A 17,627-nucleotide genomic window follows, 5' to 3' on the forward strand; every position below is an offset into this window, starting at 1 on the left:
TTTGCGACCAGCTATCACTTTCCATTATTGTAAGGTTACCACATCCTTCCATGTCAAGTAAAACATTCCAGTAAGCCCATCATTTTGAGATTGTATGAACAATTGTGCAAAGATGGCTAGGGCTAGGACTACACAAACTACACAATACTTAATGTGTCAGTTAAGGAGTGTGAGAAAACTAGTTTGGCCAGGTTAATGTTGGTACACTTGAATGTAATGCCAGGGCAGGGCTGTGCCAAGAAGCAGAAAAGAGAGGAGTAGAGCCACTTGAAGGTTAACCAATCAAGTATTATTTTACACTATAGCTTGCTTTATTATAGAGTCATGGATTTGTCGACTAGCGCACATGGCAGTGAGGTATTCTACTCAGAAGAATCATATAAGGAGCAAAGCATCAAGATCAGAAATGATTTACGCAGTGCTCCTATAATTGCACCTATCTTGTGCCTTAGATTGGCAATAAACATTATCATAAAACATTTGTTGAAAATGGTTTCTTACCACTATCTGCTGATTCCGTTGGGCCAGACTCCCCCTCTGAGTCAGAGTAGAATGGTTTCTCCACTTTCTCCTTCCTCTTCTCCCTACTTGTGCACTTGGTCCACTCAGGAACCTAGCCAGGAAGTAAGGAAAGCATTAGAAATCGTAGCCACGGCCCTCACCACTTGCACACAACACTGGGAAGAGCCCTTTACTAAGGAAGGAAGATAATAATGAAACAGCCCAGTGGTACCATCAATTCATACTGCCTTGCTACGTTCAAACCCACTCCATGCACAAGTATAGATGGAAATGACAGAGAAATAATCATTACAAGGCTGTGTGAGATCCCTAGTTTATTCGAATTGAAAGAATACTGAGGTACAGAGTAACTGCATACCACAAGCAACATGGTAACATGGTCACTGTTGCTTGGACCAGATATGTAAAGGCTGAAGCTCCAGCCCAAAGACATGTTCAACAGTCAGCAAAGGTACCCATGTACCTAGACCTTAAATTATTCATATGTGCGCAAAATGCAGCCTCTCTTACCAGTTATAATGCAGGAGTTCAGCAAATTGGTGTACACTCAGCGACAGCAATGCACCGCATAGAATATCCAGCCCACCCCTTCTCTAACGCAATAGTGTGTGTTCTGGAATGGTTGAATCCTAAGCAGAACAGAGTGACGTCACACAAACACCAGGTTATAAAGTCCATCTGAGGAAGGGTTTGGGAAATCTTTTCATTTTGCGTTTTTTCCTTTCTGCTTCAACAGGATCCCCCCTCAGAATATCTGCAGATGCTTTGTGTGACCCTAGTTTGATTTTTAGGCGAGAGGTATTTTTCTGCAGGATTGCCTGGTTTGAGCCACTCGATCTGAGGGCGCTGGTCAGCCCTCATGGCTAGCAGTGCAAGAGGAGTTCCATCTCCCCCACTGAAATCCTTTTTGTATAGCAGCACTAACTCCCCAATGGAAAGAACTGCAGGGAACACCGTTTCCCATTTATTTTGTTTTAACTGCATTTTTCTTTTTTTTAACACTTTCTGGTAAAACACTGGTGGGCTGGTGGCAGTGGTACTTTTTGTTAATTGTATGTAAATGCTCTATTACTGAGCTTTGGTGAAAGCGCTATATAAATAACACATCATTATTATTAACCATTCCATATATTTACCATGAGGTAGCAATATAACCACGAGAGCCCCCATCTCGTGGTAAATTGCTCGTTGGCCTTCTTCCTTCTGGCCAGCACTTGCAAGGGCCATATAAAGTCACGCATTCTGGAAGACTTCTTGCAAGAACCCTGGGACAATGTCCAGAGTGTGGCAAGTGGCGTTTGTATACTAATTGACCTTTTCACAATTGACCTTGGGAGAATTGACCTAATTTAGAAGGTCAATTAGGACATATATGCGGGGAGAAACCCCCCGCAACCCCCCACCTAATCCAAAACCCCCTGCAACCCCCCACCCAATCCCCTTATATTATTTGTAATCCAAAACCAACCCAATACATATATAAAATAATATAAAGGTCAATTGTGCAGAAGGTCAATTAGGACCGCTATAATTAGGTCAATTGTGCAAAAGGTCAATTGTAAAAGGTCAATTTGGGTAATACCCAAGTGGCTGCAACTGCGTGGAGTGTCTGTCTGCCTCAATATACATTCAGCCAGAGTGATGTAATGATTGCTGGGCAGTTGCTGAGGGAGCTGGCTGTCCAGGAGTGGACAGGACCACCCTCCTTATTTGAATGTTGCAGGCCTTCTATTGTTGGACTGTGGTTCCACCTGGTCCCGGAGTTCACATATTAGGAGGGGATCTGGGGCCGTTCAACAGTCGGCCACAGTAGCCAAGCTTCCAAAGATGAAGTGGCTGCTGGGACGTTCATTGGTTAGGCCATTGTCTGGAATGCAGAGGCTCTACTCTTCACTACTGTTAGGCAGATGTATCATTTTTATGCATGATCCCCACTCCTACTGAGACCCCCAGCACTTTTTGCTGGACTTCTGGACCTTTTTCTTTATATCCTGAATGAGTAGAGCCATTTTCTACTCTTTCATTCTTATGGACACCACCTTTTGGAACTCTGTTCTCTGTGTTGTACTTTTTCTATGGAATCTACTTTCCTCCATATATCTTTTAAGTCGTCTGTCTTTTAATTTTGCAGCACACAGCTACTTATGGGCAGTGTTGCTGGGAACACTTTGGGTTCTCCTTTGAGAGTCTTACCTTATCCTTAATTTCTACAGTTCTTAAGGATAGAGAGATACTTTGTATCTTTCCTAAAACTTTATATTCAGAGAGATTGGTACACACCACCTTATGTGGAGTGCCAAGAGGTTACTTAGTATCCCCCCTTTGCTCTGCTCCTGTGACTTATTAGTCACATAAACAACCTTCTAGTTAAGGCTGGTGGCAGTGGATGTGTTCTACCGACTATTGTGCTTTCTTTTACGTCAGACTGTATTCATAGTCCCCGTTGTGCACAATAGGAGCTACTGAGTACTAACTTGGGGGCTTCTTTCTTTTATCGCCATTTCTAGTGTGGTTGTTCTTTGCAGGTGCTTCGTCTACCATTCTGGGAGGGGGAGATCTGTGTGAGTGTTTTGCCTTTGGCAGGAACCCTTGGGTGTCCCTGCCTAGGCTCCAATGTGTCTGGGCAGGTAAGAAGTGGGGAGGAGTTTTTGTCTGCCTGAGTGCCTGAATGGAACCAGCTCCCACTGGGGTTCTGGCTGTCCTGATTGGACAGCCACAAGCCCCTTTCTGTAAACTGCTGTGAGAGATTGCAGAAGAGTATGTGCTGACACTGAATAAAAGGTGAGGTTCCTTAGGTGAAAGGCAAGTCGACCATTGGACATTTAAGTAACGAAAGATGAGGACTAGAGATGCCTGCAGACACTTTGTAGCACCGTGAAGCAGCCACTGCTATCCTGATACTGTTTTCTGTGTGACAGAGGAATTCCGAAGAGGGCGACTACTTCCCTTTAACTGGTGGGAACAACCAGTCAAACTACAATCTGAGTCATCTCCCGAGGTGCTGTGCATCTCCAGAGATACAGAACCCCAATACCAGGAGACCCACGACCCAATTGAAGTGCATTGTCTTTGAAAGGCAGAATCCATCCAAGTCTTTGCTGAGCTCCAGGTGAACCTCCAGAGACACAATCTGACTCATCCAAGTCACCTCAGCAGGAATCGAAGAAGGGTGACCGCGCGGATCCTGTCCTTTGTTGGTGCTGAAGAAAAGACGCCAAAACCACAGACTGCCCAGAAGAGCTGACCAAATCCGTTCCAGAGGTCCTCCTTTGAGACTGCTGCTTTGAAATCCCATCCATTGTCCTGCCTTTCATCACCAGACCATGGAATCCGGAGGCCGATTCCAGCGCTGACACATCAAGGAGAATACAGCCATGAACATTTCTTCAAACCTATGGTACTGTGGGGAGAAAGATATTGCTATCCTTAATCCGAAAGGTCACTCCAGAGCGTTGGAGTGCATGTAGAGATATCCAGGGTACCCCCCCTTATCTCCGATCTAACCAGCAGCTTGTGTCCTTTAGTGAGTCCTTTAACAGTGTCTCCAACATTGCTTTAATCTTCCTGCATCTTAGAGACTAGAGACCAGAAAGTATCCACAGGCACCTTTGTATTCTGCTGCTTCACAAGACTATGAGCCTCTCCGAACAGCCTTTTACATAGGGTTGCATTTTGGACTTTAAAAGCCTTGCTGTGCGAAGAAACTGCCTCTCTAACCTTAAGCCCTGCTAGTGGTACTGTTTTCCTTCCTAAAAGTCATTATCTAACTAAATGCAGCTACTGTATATCTTTGTGCGTGCGCGAGTGCGTGTTATTGCCGATAGTACGGTAGAACTGTCAATAGTGTCAAACGCTTTAAAAATTGTAACCACAAGCAACTACAAACTAAGCAGTGGCCTTTGAAACGTATCTTAAAGTATTTCTATGCGTTTTGGTTCAATGTACTAAATATTTAAAGACATATCTTGTGTAAATATAATACATCTACATTTTAATATACATTTATGTGTGCTTCTGTGAATTGCATTACTAACTACGTTCAGTGTACTTAGCTACAGCTGACCTCTTCCTCTTATGATAAGCCTGACTGCTCTGCCACTCTACCAAGGTCCTGGGCTAGTACAGACTAATACTAAGAGATGGGGATCTACAAACCATTGGGATAGTTTTGTAAAGTCTACCTTCAAAGTAGACTTTAGGAAATCTCCCCTAACAACTACCAGGGGAGACCTGAACCTGGTGCCCCACCCCACCCTTGGACTAGTGGACATAATTAGTCTGTAGTCCTACTCTACTGTCCTCGTATTCTGGAGCTCTGAGAAGTTGCTGGTCCTGGGTTTGGCTGGCATATTCTGGAATGGGGACTCTGTCATTGCATGTACATCAACTTGCCTTGGGGTTGGACATTTTTCAGACAGCCTCGTCATGACACTGGGTGCTTTCTGCTGCTGCACTTCATCCAGGAGAAGGGCCTACTTAGACTCTCGGTGTATATGTCTCCGAAGTCACAGCCCAACTGCTCATCTGCATTACCAAGAGAGAGTTAAGACGTTTGTGTCAAACCTTTGCAGGTTCACGAACAGCAGCTTCCCAGGAGCCTACACCAGTAGTGGTTCTGAATAATATTTTTTTATAATTATTATTATATTTATTGAGCGCAGACCTGGCTTTGAGAAGCAACAGAGTGCTTTACAGAGGTAGACGCCAATACAGATCCATAGCGGTGCGCTTTCCAGAGGTGTACAACATTACAGATGCATAACGAAGTACTTTTCAGTGGTAACAACAGAGCAGATATACAGTGGGGGGTAGGATACAGAGGGGGACAGAGGAGGGGTACAGTTGTACCGGGTGGCAGGGAGGAGAGGGGCAGGTGGCATCTATCGATTCAGGGGGCGCGACGAGCGACGTGATGGCCTAGGTGTTAAGGAGGAGAGACTCCTTGAAAAAATGGGTCTCGAGTTCTTTTCGGAATTGTTGGAGAGTGGGGGTAAATCTGATAATCTCCTAACACAAGGTTTCTGAGAAGGTCCTCAAGCACTGGTGACATTGCTTCTGGCCAGAGGTTGGCAAGTAAGTACTCAAATGAGGTACATGATGAACCTCATTGGAGTACTTATTACATGTATGGTAGTTATCTCCATCTAAGTTGGCACAGGGAGAGAATTAACCATATCATTTCCGGTTATGAGGACATTAAGCGATTGGAGCATGAGCTCGTAGTGGCTTATCTGGTGCGGTCCAGTGCTATCAATATATATATAATTTGTCCAAACGTAGCTATTGATTAACAAGGAATATGCCCACCTTAGCAAGTGGCCCAAAAAGAGTGGCATTTAAAGCTTTCGTCAATATGCAGTCTTACTCCACAAAGGGATGCCAAACCACAGAAGGCGATTGGTATTGGATTGCAGGTGTTTGTATCATAACAGTACCATGTGATCCAGGAATATGGAGGTCGCAAGCTGATATATTTAATCAAATCAATGTCATCAGCATACTCTGGCTGTGAAATGAAAGAGGTCCTACTTTCATCACAGTGTTGCCCCTCGAGGGTAACCCCACTTTTATGGAGTGTACTCATTGCTTATAGACCAAATGTTAAAGTATTAGGATCGGTTGTAGGGCTATGTTTTGGGTGCAAAGAGGCCCAATTGAAGGTCATGGCAGGCCTATCCTGCTGTCAAATACTGATTAAAGGGAAGCAGTGCATACCTTTGGAAACCTGTAATGGTGATCCTCTAAAACGTAGCCAAACCCTCTGAATGACGCCATCCTCCATTATGAGGAGGTTAACAAAGGTAAAGGACAGGCTTTTATTTTAAGAACTCTATGATGTCTGCCCTCTGACCTCCTCTCTGGTCAGACTCCCATCAAGTCTACTGAACATGGTAATTCAGCATGTACTCATTTGAAACAGCACCTTATTACTTACTGTAGGAGGGCAACGTTGTTCAACCAGAACCTTATTTTAATAAAAATGTTTAGATGATTAGTTGTTTCCCGAGCATTACTTTCTTTCTATCCATAATTGTATATTTTTGCCTGCAAATGTATTTATCCACAGGGAGCCATTTTGCATTTAGCTACTGCTCTTGCTGAGAGCAAATATTAGAACTTCACGGAATCCCAGTGCTGCTATACTGTAGATGCTGCTGTGCCGTACCATGTATACAGGGGTGGACTGGCCTATAGGGAACTCTGGGGATTTCCCGGTGGCCCTCTGCACCCTGGGCCTCTTTTATGTGGTATCTCCAAATGTGCTCATAGGAAAAGCATTGGGCTTGCTGAAAATGTGTCATATGGAGCCACTTTGAACTTTATTTCCAGGGCCTCTTTTGGTCCTCAGTAATTATTTCCAGAGCCTCTTTTAGTTCCCAGTCCACCCCTGCATGTATACACCCTTTTTTTCAAGAATGTACTTTGAGCACATGAAAAAAGGATCACATACCCTTTCACCAAGGAAACGTTTAATGTGAATGTGTGTTTTTTTTCTAATACTTGGCTTTCAAATTTCTCCTAGAACCATTTTTATTACATGCATTCTAACACGTTAAGAGCCTTATTACAACTTTGGCAGTACCATGGTTTTTACGAAAGGAGTGATGATGTTAGTTCCTGTTTTTGGGGGAGTCTATAGGACTCCATCGGGATTGTAGCAGATGTATTGTGAGCATTAATTCTGCTTCGGTAAATCTGATGATTTCTGGTGCTAAAGCCGAGGAGTTGCCCCAAGCAATATACTGGCGGTGGACCTTCCTTTGGCAGAGCAGTAAAATTGGCAATAATTCCGTTCACCGAAAAAAAGTGGCTGTCTATGGAATTACAGCCAGAAATGTACCACACTGCCGAATTCATAATTAGACAGTATGCACAGTTTAACAAATCCTAGTTTGAGATTTAGTGTTTGAACCAGAATCCACAAGCAATTGGGATTAATGAGTATTGCTTAAAAGAAGCAACACATCGATGTCCTATTTTAAAACGGGCAGAGGACCCATTGAATACCATTTTCAAAAACGCCACTTTCTCCTGGAATCACTTCACATTAGTTCCTTTGGGTATCACATGTTTGGTAAATTCTGTTACCCAGATTCTAGCGGAAGACACGGTTGCCGTCTGACTTTTTCTATACTGCTTCACCACCAATGGACAATGGCAAATTTATCAGGGCAGCCCTGTAAACTTTTTCTCCACATCCTGATTTTCCCTTGTAGGTAATGCTATGCAAATAAGCTCAAGAGGGGTGAATCTGTCTATGGAAAGAAATTAAGGTAGAATGTACGCTTACCTCGAGGAAGCCTAAATAGGAATCTCTGTATTCATTAGGGAAGATGGTCCTTTTTGCTGAATTTGAACTTTATTTTTTAGACTCCTGCAATATTTTCCAGATTCTTTGTTTTTCCCAGACAGCTTTTGGCAAGTGAGGTACTTTCTACCCCACTTGCCTCTATAACTAATTTCCTGGGACAAGCCTAGGCCAATCCATAGGGCTGCCAGGGCAGGGTATGTTTAACTTTGCCTGTTTGTGTAGCACTTCCACAGTATCTATGAGGATCCTACCCCCCATTTCATGTTACCTTGGGTGGGATTTTCCACCCATGGAGTGTGTTCTGGACAGTATGGTAGCAGTGGTAACCATATTCCTATATATTTCACTGGTGCACTTAAGGTTACCTTTCATCCAGTGCAGTGGCCAAAATGGCTTTCTCGTGCTTTAAGCCCTGTTGTTGTGAACGACTGGCTTTGTGTGATCTTCCTCCTTCCTCCTTGTGCCTGGAACTGGTTAGTATTAGGTAGGCATCACAGATACCCAAATCCACATCCTGGGTATTTTCATGGAGGAACCCGAGATGGTTATCCAGGATTAGGTACTATCTTGAATGCTGCATATCTCCTGATAGGTGGGCTGGTGGCTACATTTTGCTTAACTGGGGTTGTTTATGGAGCAGTTCAACAGTCACCCTTGGAACCTGTATCAGAAACATCAAGAGGATCAAGAATGATGCTGGCACTGCGTCTTCAACCACCATTGCCAAAGACAACTGCAATAAGGCAAATATATGCCTCTCTCCAACAGAAGGTGTCTTCATCCCTTTAGCCAGTGAGCACAACTGGGTCACTGCCCTACACCTCAATTGGTGCCCTTCTGAAGGCAGGGGGGAGGGGAAGGAAGACACCCAGAAATCTGCTCTAGTGTGGAAAGTCTACACAATCTGAATGAGGGGCTAGTCCAGCAAAACTGAAGGTGGATGGCTGGAACATTAAGAATTACTCTTAACCACTGGCAGTCATTTTGGGCAACACTCAATACCATGGTATTTCAGCGGCCATGCCATTGCAGAATGTTAAAGACCATGTGCAAATCAGGCTTGGTGCAACCCTAAACAGATATCAAGCCTGCTTTCATTGCATATCCCTTGCTGGCTGCATGTCCATGGTACATCTTGGTTCGTCACTTTGCTGCTGCTCTTGGCCACCTGGCAGAGTTAGCCTGCTGAAGTGGACAGACCCTCGCTGGGTCATCCTGAGACTGCTCACCACCTGTTGCATTTTCTGCCCTTCAGCATCCTGGACTCGAAGCAGAGGTCGTCCTTCATTGGGATCCAGAGATCCAGCTCCAGGCACAATCGTGAGCCTTGCACCGACAAGCAGAGACTGGAACAGCCACCGGCTTGACCTGTCCCCGACAGCTGATCTCCCTACGCACCGACCTACCCCTGGTGGTCTTCACTGCAACATTCAATGTGAGAAGTCTTTCCCAACTCTTCTTGGGCTTGCTTGCATACCCTTTTTGCTAATCCCCCCAGAATGTGACAATCTTCAGAGGGCTTATCTTGACAGGCAGTCAATCGATGCCTCGGTTTTGATCGTGGAGCCTAGATGTATAAATCTCAAATGGGGTCCCTCCGTCTCCCCAGATAGTAGACTGTCCATTCCTCCTTACCAAAGAGGAAACATCCTAAAATTAGATTATGGGTCTCATTACAGGGTTGCCAGTATCAGCTATGGGTCTCATTACAGGGTTGCCAGTATCAGCTTGTAATTCTGGTGGGATACTGGCAATTCTGATTTACAGTCTCCGCCGCCCGATATGACATGCATTACTTACCGTAATAGCATTTCTGATGATTGTATCTGCTTAGATTCATATGCTGTGCATATAGTCCGACATCCAGTGGTAACCGCGGAGTATTGCATCTCGTCTTTCGGGGACCGAAAGGGGACGTCGGCATAGGCGTGTTTGTAACACTATCCCTATTGTGACATGTAGTGTACCCAAAATCCCTCATGCGCCGAGGTCCCTCCGATTGTATTTTTTCTGCCATGAGGGAGCCCAAGGCTATTGTGAGTGAGTACATGAAGAAGAGAGAAGTAGTAAGATGTCTATGATCCTTCCACCGCGAGCAGGGAGGTACGGAGGGCGCATGTGTATCTAAGCAGATACAATCATCAGAAATGCTATTACGGTAAGTAATGCATGTCTTCTGATGCTTGTTAATCTGCTTAGAATCACATGCTGTGCATAGACTAGCCAGCAGTACCCAGAGTTGGAGGTGGGATGTGAGAAGGAACAGTAGAGAAAAGATGTCTTAGTACTGCTTGTCCCACCTGAGAATCAGACCTAGAATGAGTGTCTAGGCAATAGTGTTTTGTAAAGGTGTGTACAAAACTCCAGGTTGCCGCTTTGCAAATGGACTTGAGGGGAACATTTGCAATGACTGCTATGGATGCCCCAGTGCCTCGAGTAGAGTGTGCTCTAGGCTTGAAGGGCATTCTCTCTTAGCAAGAGTGTAACATGGTGTGATCCATTTGACAATCCACCTTGAGATAGCTGATTTAGAGACAGGATCTCCTTCTCTACCAGCTGCCACTGAAACAAAAAATTGGATTGTTTTCCTCAGTGGTTTAATTCTTTCCAGGTAGAACATGACTGCCTTGCGCACATCTAGTGTGTGCAGGCTTCTTTCGGCCATGCTAGTGGGATTCTGGAAAAAGATAGGTAGTTCAATCGACTGGTTCACATGGAACTTTGATATGAATTTAGGTGCAAATCTGGGGTGCGTGCGCAGAACTACCTTATCCCTGTGGACTGTAACAAAAGGGTCTAGAACAGAAAGTGCCTGTAGTTCATTAACCCTTCTGATAAAAGTGATAGCCACTAGGAAGGCCGTTTTAGAAGTCAGATCTTTTAGACTTGCTTTATGCATAGGCTCAAAGGGAGCTCCCATGAGCCTGGTCAAAACCACATTTAGGTCACACCCAGGAGCTGGGTGAGAAATGGGAGGATAAATCCTTTTAACCCCTTCCACAAAGGCTTTAATTACCGGTATCTTCCACCACAACACCTTTTGTTGTGATGTGGTGTAGGCTGACAATGGGTGACCCTTTAGGGAATTGAAGACCAACCCAGTGTCCAACAGATGGGTTAGGTACAGCACAATGTGTGTGGGTGAGCAATCGATGGGATTGACACCCTTGGAATTACACCAAAGGACAAAACGTTTCCATTTGCTGGCATAGCAATAACGTGTGTTTGGTTTCCTAGCTTCCCTGAGTATGTCCATGCACCTCAGAGAGCTGTAGGGTGTCCAAACTCTATGACCTCAGGAGCCAAGCTGCTAAGTTCAGAGTTTTTGGGCATGGGTGTAGGGTCTCCCCCCTGTCCTGAGACATGGTGTACGGGCAGGATAGTTTCACTGGTGGGGAGAGGGACATTTCCATCAGGTGAGCGAACCAGGATTGGCGGGCCTACACGAGGGCCACCAGTATCATGGTAACTGGTTACTGGTGCATCTTGTGCACTATGTTGTTGAGAAGAGGAGTCAGGGGAAAAGCGTAGACAAATTTCCCTGACCATGTTATCCAGAGACCGTTCCCCTTCAAGCGGTTTTGGGGGAATCTGGAGGCGTAGTCTTGGCTTTGGGCGTTCTCCCGAGTTGCGAACAAGTCGATCTCTGGCAAGCACCATTCTGCAAAGATGTTGGATACAATGTCTACGTGCAGATGCCATTCGTATTCCTCGAGAAGAGGAACATCTCTGCTGAGTATGTCTGCCAGAAGATTGAGTTCCCCTGGAACATGTTGGGACAACAAAAACATCTTGTATTTGAGAGCCCATATCCAAATGTTTTGGGACAGCTTGGATAGCCCTGGAGAGTGACTGCCCTCCTGTTTGTTCAGGTAATACATTGCTGTAGTGCTGTCCATTAGAATCAGCACTGTTTTCCCTTGCAGTTGAAACTGAAAGGCCTTCAATGCCTTGAACACCGCTAATAGCTCCAGTAAATTTATATGGTTGGATGCTACCTGAGGGGACCACACTCCATGTGCTTTCTGGTGAAGCAGGTGAGCCCCCCATCCTGCAAGAGATGCGTCTGTCATGAGAGTGGCTTCCACTGCAGGGGTGGTGAAGGTCATCCCCTTCAAGAGGTTTTCTCTTGACCACCACTGCAGGGAGAGAATGAGGGATGGCGAGACAACTACCAGATCTTCCCATTGTCCGCTGGCCTGACACCACTGGCTGTTGAGCCACTCTTGCATGGGACGCATGCGCAACCACGCGTGTGGAACCAAGTATATGCATGACACCATCATTCGTAGCAAGTGCAGGGGTTGCGCACTGTCACCTCCCGACTGGCTACATATTGAGGAATCTGAAAAAGCATGTTCTGAACCCTTTCGTTGGAGGGGAAGACGAGCCCGTCTTTCGTCTGAATTAGAGCTCCCAGAAATTGTTTTGTTTGACTGGGGACTAGACTATTTCTTTTCGTTGATTATGAAACCCAGGCTGAAAAGAAGATCTGCTGTTTTTTGTGTGTTCAAAAGACATGTGTTGTAACAGTCCCATGTAATGAGCCATTCGTCGAGGTAAGGGTAAACTGGGATGGATAGTCTGCGCAGGTGTGCTGCAGCCACTGCCAGGACTTTGGTAAACACCCTTTGCGCCGAGGCGATGCCGAAGGGGAGTACCTTTAATTGGTAATGCCTGTCCTCCATCATGAACCTTAGATATTTCCTGTGCGCTGGCAACATTGAAATATAAAAGTATGCATCTTTCATGTCCAATGTTGCCATGTAGTCCCCTTGTTTCAGCAGTGGGATCACTTCCTGAAGTGTTACCATGCAAAACTTTTAGGGTTTTATGAACTTGTTCGTTGGGCGCAGGTCTAGAACAGGGCGCATGGTGAGGTCCTTTTTGGGTACAAGGTAGTACACTGAATAAATACCCTCGTTTACCTGAAGAATAGGGACGGCTTCTATGATGTCCTTTCTCAGCAGTGTTTCCACCTCTTGCTTCAGGATCTCCAGATGGTCCGGTGAAAGGCGCGGTGATCGTGGCGGCCTGAACTGTGGAGGTCGGGCAAATTCCACACAGTACCCGTGGGCGACCGTCTTTAAGACCAACTGGTCTGAAGTTATCCCCTCCCATGCCGTGAGGAAAGATGTTAAATCGCCTCCTGACCGGGGTGACATCAGAGGGGACCTGGATCTGGTGGTCATTTTTGACCAGAGGCTGCAGCTCCTCTGGGATTGGGGCCTCTACCTCTGCCTTTGCCACGTCGCTGACTCCTAGAAGGGTAGTAAGCGGGGCTTCCTGAAGTTTGTCCTGTGATGAAACTCCCTGTGCCATAGTTGTTTTGGCCTGCATGGGTAGTTGCCCCTCTGGGGGGAAGGTCTTTGTGTGATCTGTTGCAGAGACTTAAGAGTCTCATGCTCCTTCTTGGCTGTTTCCAAGGCCTCATCAACCGCTTTCCCGAAGAGGTTACCTTCTTCAATCAGCTTTTTAATGAGAGACGCTTGCGTTTCGGGTTTAAACCCAGAAGTACGCAGCCAAGCGTGTCTTTTTTGTAGGGTCCCTTGGGCGAGTGACCTGCCTGCTGTTTCAGCCATGTCCAGGGTGTTTTTGATCACATTCTGGTTCACTTGTCGACCCTCGACTATGATCGATAGCGAGAAGCTTGGATTTGACGGGTTCTGGAACCTCTTCGACGCCTTCCTGGAGCAGGTTCCACTGAGCATCAGCATAGCTTGCCAATAGCGTGGTATTATTTGCTATCCGCGTAGTGTATGCGGCCGCTGAGGTGATTCGTTTGCCTACGGCATACAGTTTCTTGGATTCCTTGTCCGGAGGTTCCTCCCCTGTGGCAAGATGTACCCCTGCCCTTTTTCGGGTGGTAGTTACTACCAGCGAGTCGGGGATGGTGTGCCCTTTAATGTATAGAGGGTCGGAAGGAGACGGCCGAAACAATTTTTCGACTCGCGGGTTCCCTGCTCGGGTTTGAGCTGGTGATATCAAGGAAGGGGCCATGACCTGGCTATATGGAGGTTTTTCCTTAAGGATATTTTCTACAAAATCCTGCTCAGGCACTGCCTCTTGAGTAGAGATCTGAAAAGGTTCAGCTGCCTTTTTTAACATCGAGTTGAAGGCCATTTGGTCATATACAGGCGAGGCCTGACGAGCCGGAGTGGACGGAGGGGAGTCTAAACACAATACATCCATGTCCTCAACTTGGAAGTGGAAGGGTCCATGGGTCTGTACCCTCCTGTTGGGTTTCTTCCCAATTGTCTGTGGTATCCTGCTGTTCTTCTTCATAAGCTTGTAGAAATTACGCTTCTTCTTCAGTGTAAATGCCCCTATAGGTGTCCAAGTGGACAATGTCTTCAGGGCGGACTGGGACAGAGGGCTGCTCCTCTTGATAGTGAGAAGAAAAATGAGGGGTTATGCTCTCCACGAGACCTTTTCGGGGATGGATGGTCGGAAAGTAATTCTTTCCAGCCGGTCCATGCACCCCTCAAATTTCTCTCTAGTCCATTTAGAGGACCCAGACGGGCCTATGGGAGGAAAAGCGTCGTCTTCCACCCTATGGCGTGGAAAAGATTGTTTTAGGGTGTCTGAAAGAGGCTCTTGGGTATCCTCATAAGTATCGTGAGAATCGGGGCCTAAATCCGAATCCGACATTTTTTCCGCGGCTTGCCCCATGCTTTTAGGCGGAACCGGGGTAAGACCCGCCGCCGCCGTAATCCTCTCGATGCGGTCTTCGATAACCGCCGAATCAGTGTGGGATAATTGTTCCGATGGTTTATCGGTGGGTATAGTACCCTCCGCAGCGTTAGGGGGCCTAGCGGTCAGTTTTTCGACTAAAGGCCTAGTCGTAGCTTTCGGGCCTACCGTGGCCTTCGGGACCGTCGGAGCGTCAGATTTCCATGCTTCGACGTGTGAAGTTTTTGGAGTAGCGCCCTTACTTGATTTAGATTGCCCAGTCGCAAGACGCTGTTGCGGATGCGGGGAAGGCTTTGGATCTGCGCGATCCGAGGAACCCATCGAAAGTTTTGGCGGCCCTGCTGGCACTTTCACCTTTTTCGACGAGGACGTCGAAACTGGTGTAGGGGTTGTATGCTTAGTGTAATGCGTTTGTACGCCCCTGTTGCCGGGTGCTTTCCCTGCAGCGAGACCAGAGTCAGGCCTTAAAGGGTCGGGGACGGGCGTGTTGGGCCTAGAAGTGTCCGCCTCGAGGTCTATCACATCCGCAACGGATGTTTGGTCATCTGAGGTGCCCCGTCACTCTCAGCGGGTGTGGCGGTGGGGGTTCCACCCGCGACATACCGTACGCGGCCCACCGCTTTACACAGCGCTTCTTAACGGTCTTGGGCCGATGGAGTTTGCAAGCTGCACACCGCTTTTCGTCGTGCTCTAAGGGGAGACAGACGTTGCACGTCCTGTGTTCGTCCTTCCAAGGATATCTAACCCTACACTTAGGGCAGAACCTAAAAGGAGTCCTTTCCACAGCCAAAGGGAAAGATGACCAGGCTGAAAGAGTAAAGAGGGGAAAGGAGGAAAGACATACTGAAAATATGCCCACCCCGACCCCACTCTCCCTACTGTAAAGGTCGGCCAGAGGGCCCGACCATGTGGAAAGTCCGGCCGCCGGATCTTAGGCACCGAAATCCACTGCTGTAGACGAATCCCCCGAAGTCTTCGTCAAAGGTGTTCTTGTGACCGAAGTGACTTAACGGGGAATAACCGACAAGTCGGTGTGAGATAAACAAAGTCTCTTCTGAGAGAGCTCCGCTATAGGGCCACCAGTTATCTGGGCGGAAAAAAGCAATCTGAGGGACCTCGGCACGTGAGGGTTTTTGGGTACACTACACGTCACGATAGGGATAGTGTTACAAACACGCCTATGCCGACGTCCCCTTTCGGTCCCCGAAAGACAAGATGCAATACTCTGCGGTTACCACTGGATGTCAGACTATATGCACAGCATGTGTTCTAAGCAGATTAACAAGCATCAGAAACCGGTATTACCAGGATATTACGGGCGGATGTGTAACGGTTAAGTTCCCACTCCCATCATGGGATGGAATTTACTGAATCACCGGCACTGTTAGTAACAGTGCCGGTGATTCAGGCATTTGTTTGCCGTTAGGGGCCTGAACTCCCGGCAGGTCAGGCCTGCCAGGAGATTCATGGCCCCCACCGGCTAACTTGAAGTGTGCCGGTCCGGCAAAAATGCCAGAGCCAGAATTACCGGCACTTTTACTGAACCAGCAAACTTGTAATGAAGCCCATGAGTCACATGGCTTTTTGTAAAGTTGTAGCAGTGCCATCGACTTAAAGCAATGAGCGTGCATACAAAGGAGACAATCAGGACAAAAGAAATACCTCCCTGTTTTACCTAATAGTAGCAAACAGAATGACAATAGAGAAACAGGAAGATATCGTAACTACCTGACTCATAAGCAAAAAAAGCTCTTTAATTCAGAAATTGCTGAAATTCATACCAAAATTTATCACATTCACCTGGCTAATCACATAAAGAATTCCCTAATTTCAGCATTTTCTGCATAAGAGCATTTTGACCTATATGGTTTGTTTAGTTATATCTTCCTGTTTCTCTATTGTAATTCTTAAAGCCTGTGAGCACTGCTCGTCTAAGTAGCCTGCGCCTCCATTTCAAAGAGTTAGGCAGCATACTAGTCTCACAAGAGATGGTAACGCTAAAACGTTGACTCATACTAAATTCTGCTCTTGCAGTTAACTCCTCTTATCGAGGCATCATATAATAGTAGCTGAGGCTCAAACATAAAAATGAAAGGAAAGAGGAAAGCTAAGATAGGAAAAATGGCAACACAGCAAGCACGCAAGAGACACCTCTGTCCACTCGCCCAGCAGCCCGATGCGTCCTGCATGGGGTACAAACGTTTCCTCCTCCTGCAGACATAGGTGGAAAAACAGATTCATGACTGTAAATGTAGTGCAATCGGGCCAATTCAGTCCACATGCTGGTGTCCCCACTCAATTCCCACACAGTATCTGCATGCCTATTGGGCTTTCACAGCAGGTCTCCTTTGATGTTCTAGGTGAGATTTGACCTTAAAAGGAGAACCACATTGGAGTTAGTTGACACATTATTATCAAAACTTTTTTTTTTTAGGTTAAGGATGGTTGGGTTGACCAGATGACTTTATATCACTAGGATACCACTATTCAAGTCCTGGGTTTTCTTTATGCAAATAATTGGAGCCTGGTGCTACAACTAATTTATTAAATTAAAGTTAACTAAGGCTGTTACTCCCAGAAAGCATTATGTTCAAATTAAAGTCCAAGACATAAAAATAATGATGTTGCCTTAAACTGTAGGCTGTAACCCTACCCATAGGGTACACCATGATTCTATGTCAAATCTAGAGGCGAGCATTATATTTCAACTTCTTTCATTTACTCTCCAGCAGTTTCAACTTTTTAAACTGAAAATTGTTCTCTTTTTTTTAAAAACTACATTTCCCTTTCTTCCGATCCATTTCTGTATTCCTTCACACTTCCTTTATCTCTAGCTCTCTAGCTACTTCCTGCCTCTGGATCCTCCTCTTCTTAAGCTACTCTTCAGCAAGATAAATTGTGTTTTTCTTATTGCCGCGTGTGCGTCTGTAAAGATTTCATGCTTTTGCTTATCAAACATGAGGAATGGTTGGCTGACTAGCAGCATGAGTGGAGCACACCAGTGCTTTTGTCAACAGTCGTTCATAGTGGCTCCGTTGTATTGGCAAACATTGTTAGTGATGTCCTTTCTAGCACGTGAGCTGCACATACTCTAAGCGGG

General features: G+C 46.1%; 1 protein-coding gene across 5 annotated transcripts in view; it reads right to left on the reverse strand.

The window, feature by feature from the left end:
* AP3B2 (adaptor related protein complex 3 subunit beta 2) overlaps positions 1-17,627 on the reverse strand; it is a 533,172-nt gene that overhangs the window by 138,018 nt on the left and 377,527 nt on the right. For all 5 annotated transcript variants that reach the window (XM_069624707.1, XM_069624706.1, XM_069624708.1 and 2 more), the window contains exon 18: positions 502-613. In XM_069624707.1, coding sequence (XP_069480808.1) covers positions 502-613 — 112 coding nt within the window. The remainder of the gene's footprint in view (positions 1-501; positions 614-17,627) is intronic.

Source organism: Ambystoma mexicanum, chromosome 11, assembly GCF_040938575.1.
Source record: "Ambystoma mexicanum isolate Mex_15411 chromosome 11, UKY_AmexF1_1, whole genome shotgun sequence".
Lineage (NCBI taxonomy): Eukaryota > Metazoa > Chordata > Amphibia > Caudata > Ambystomatidae > Ambystoma > Ambystoma mexicanum.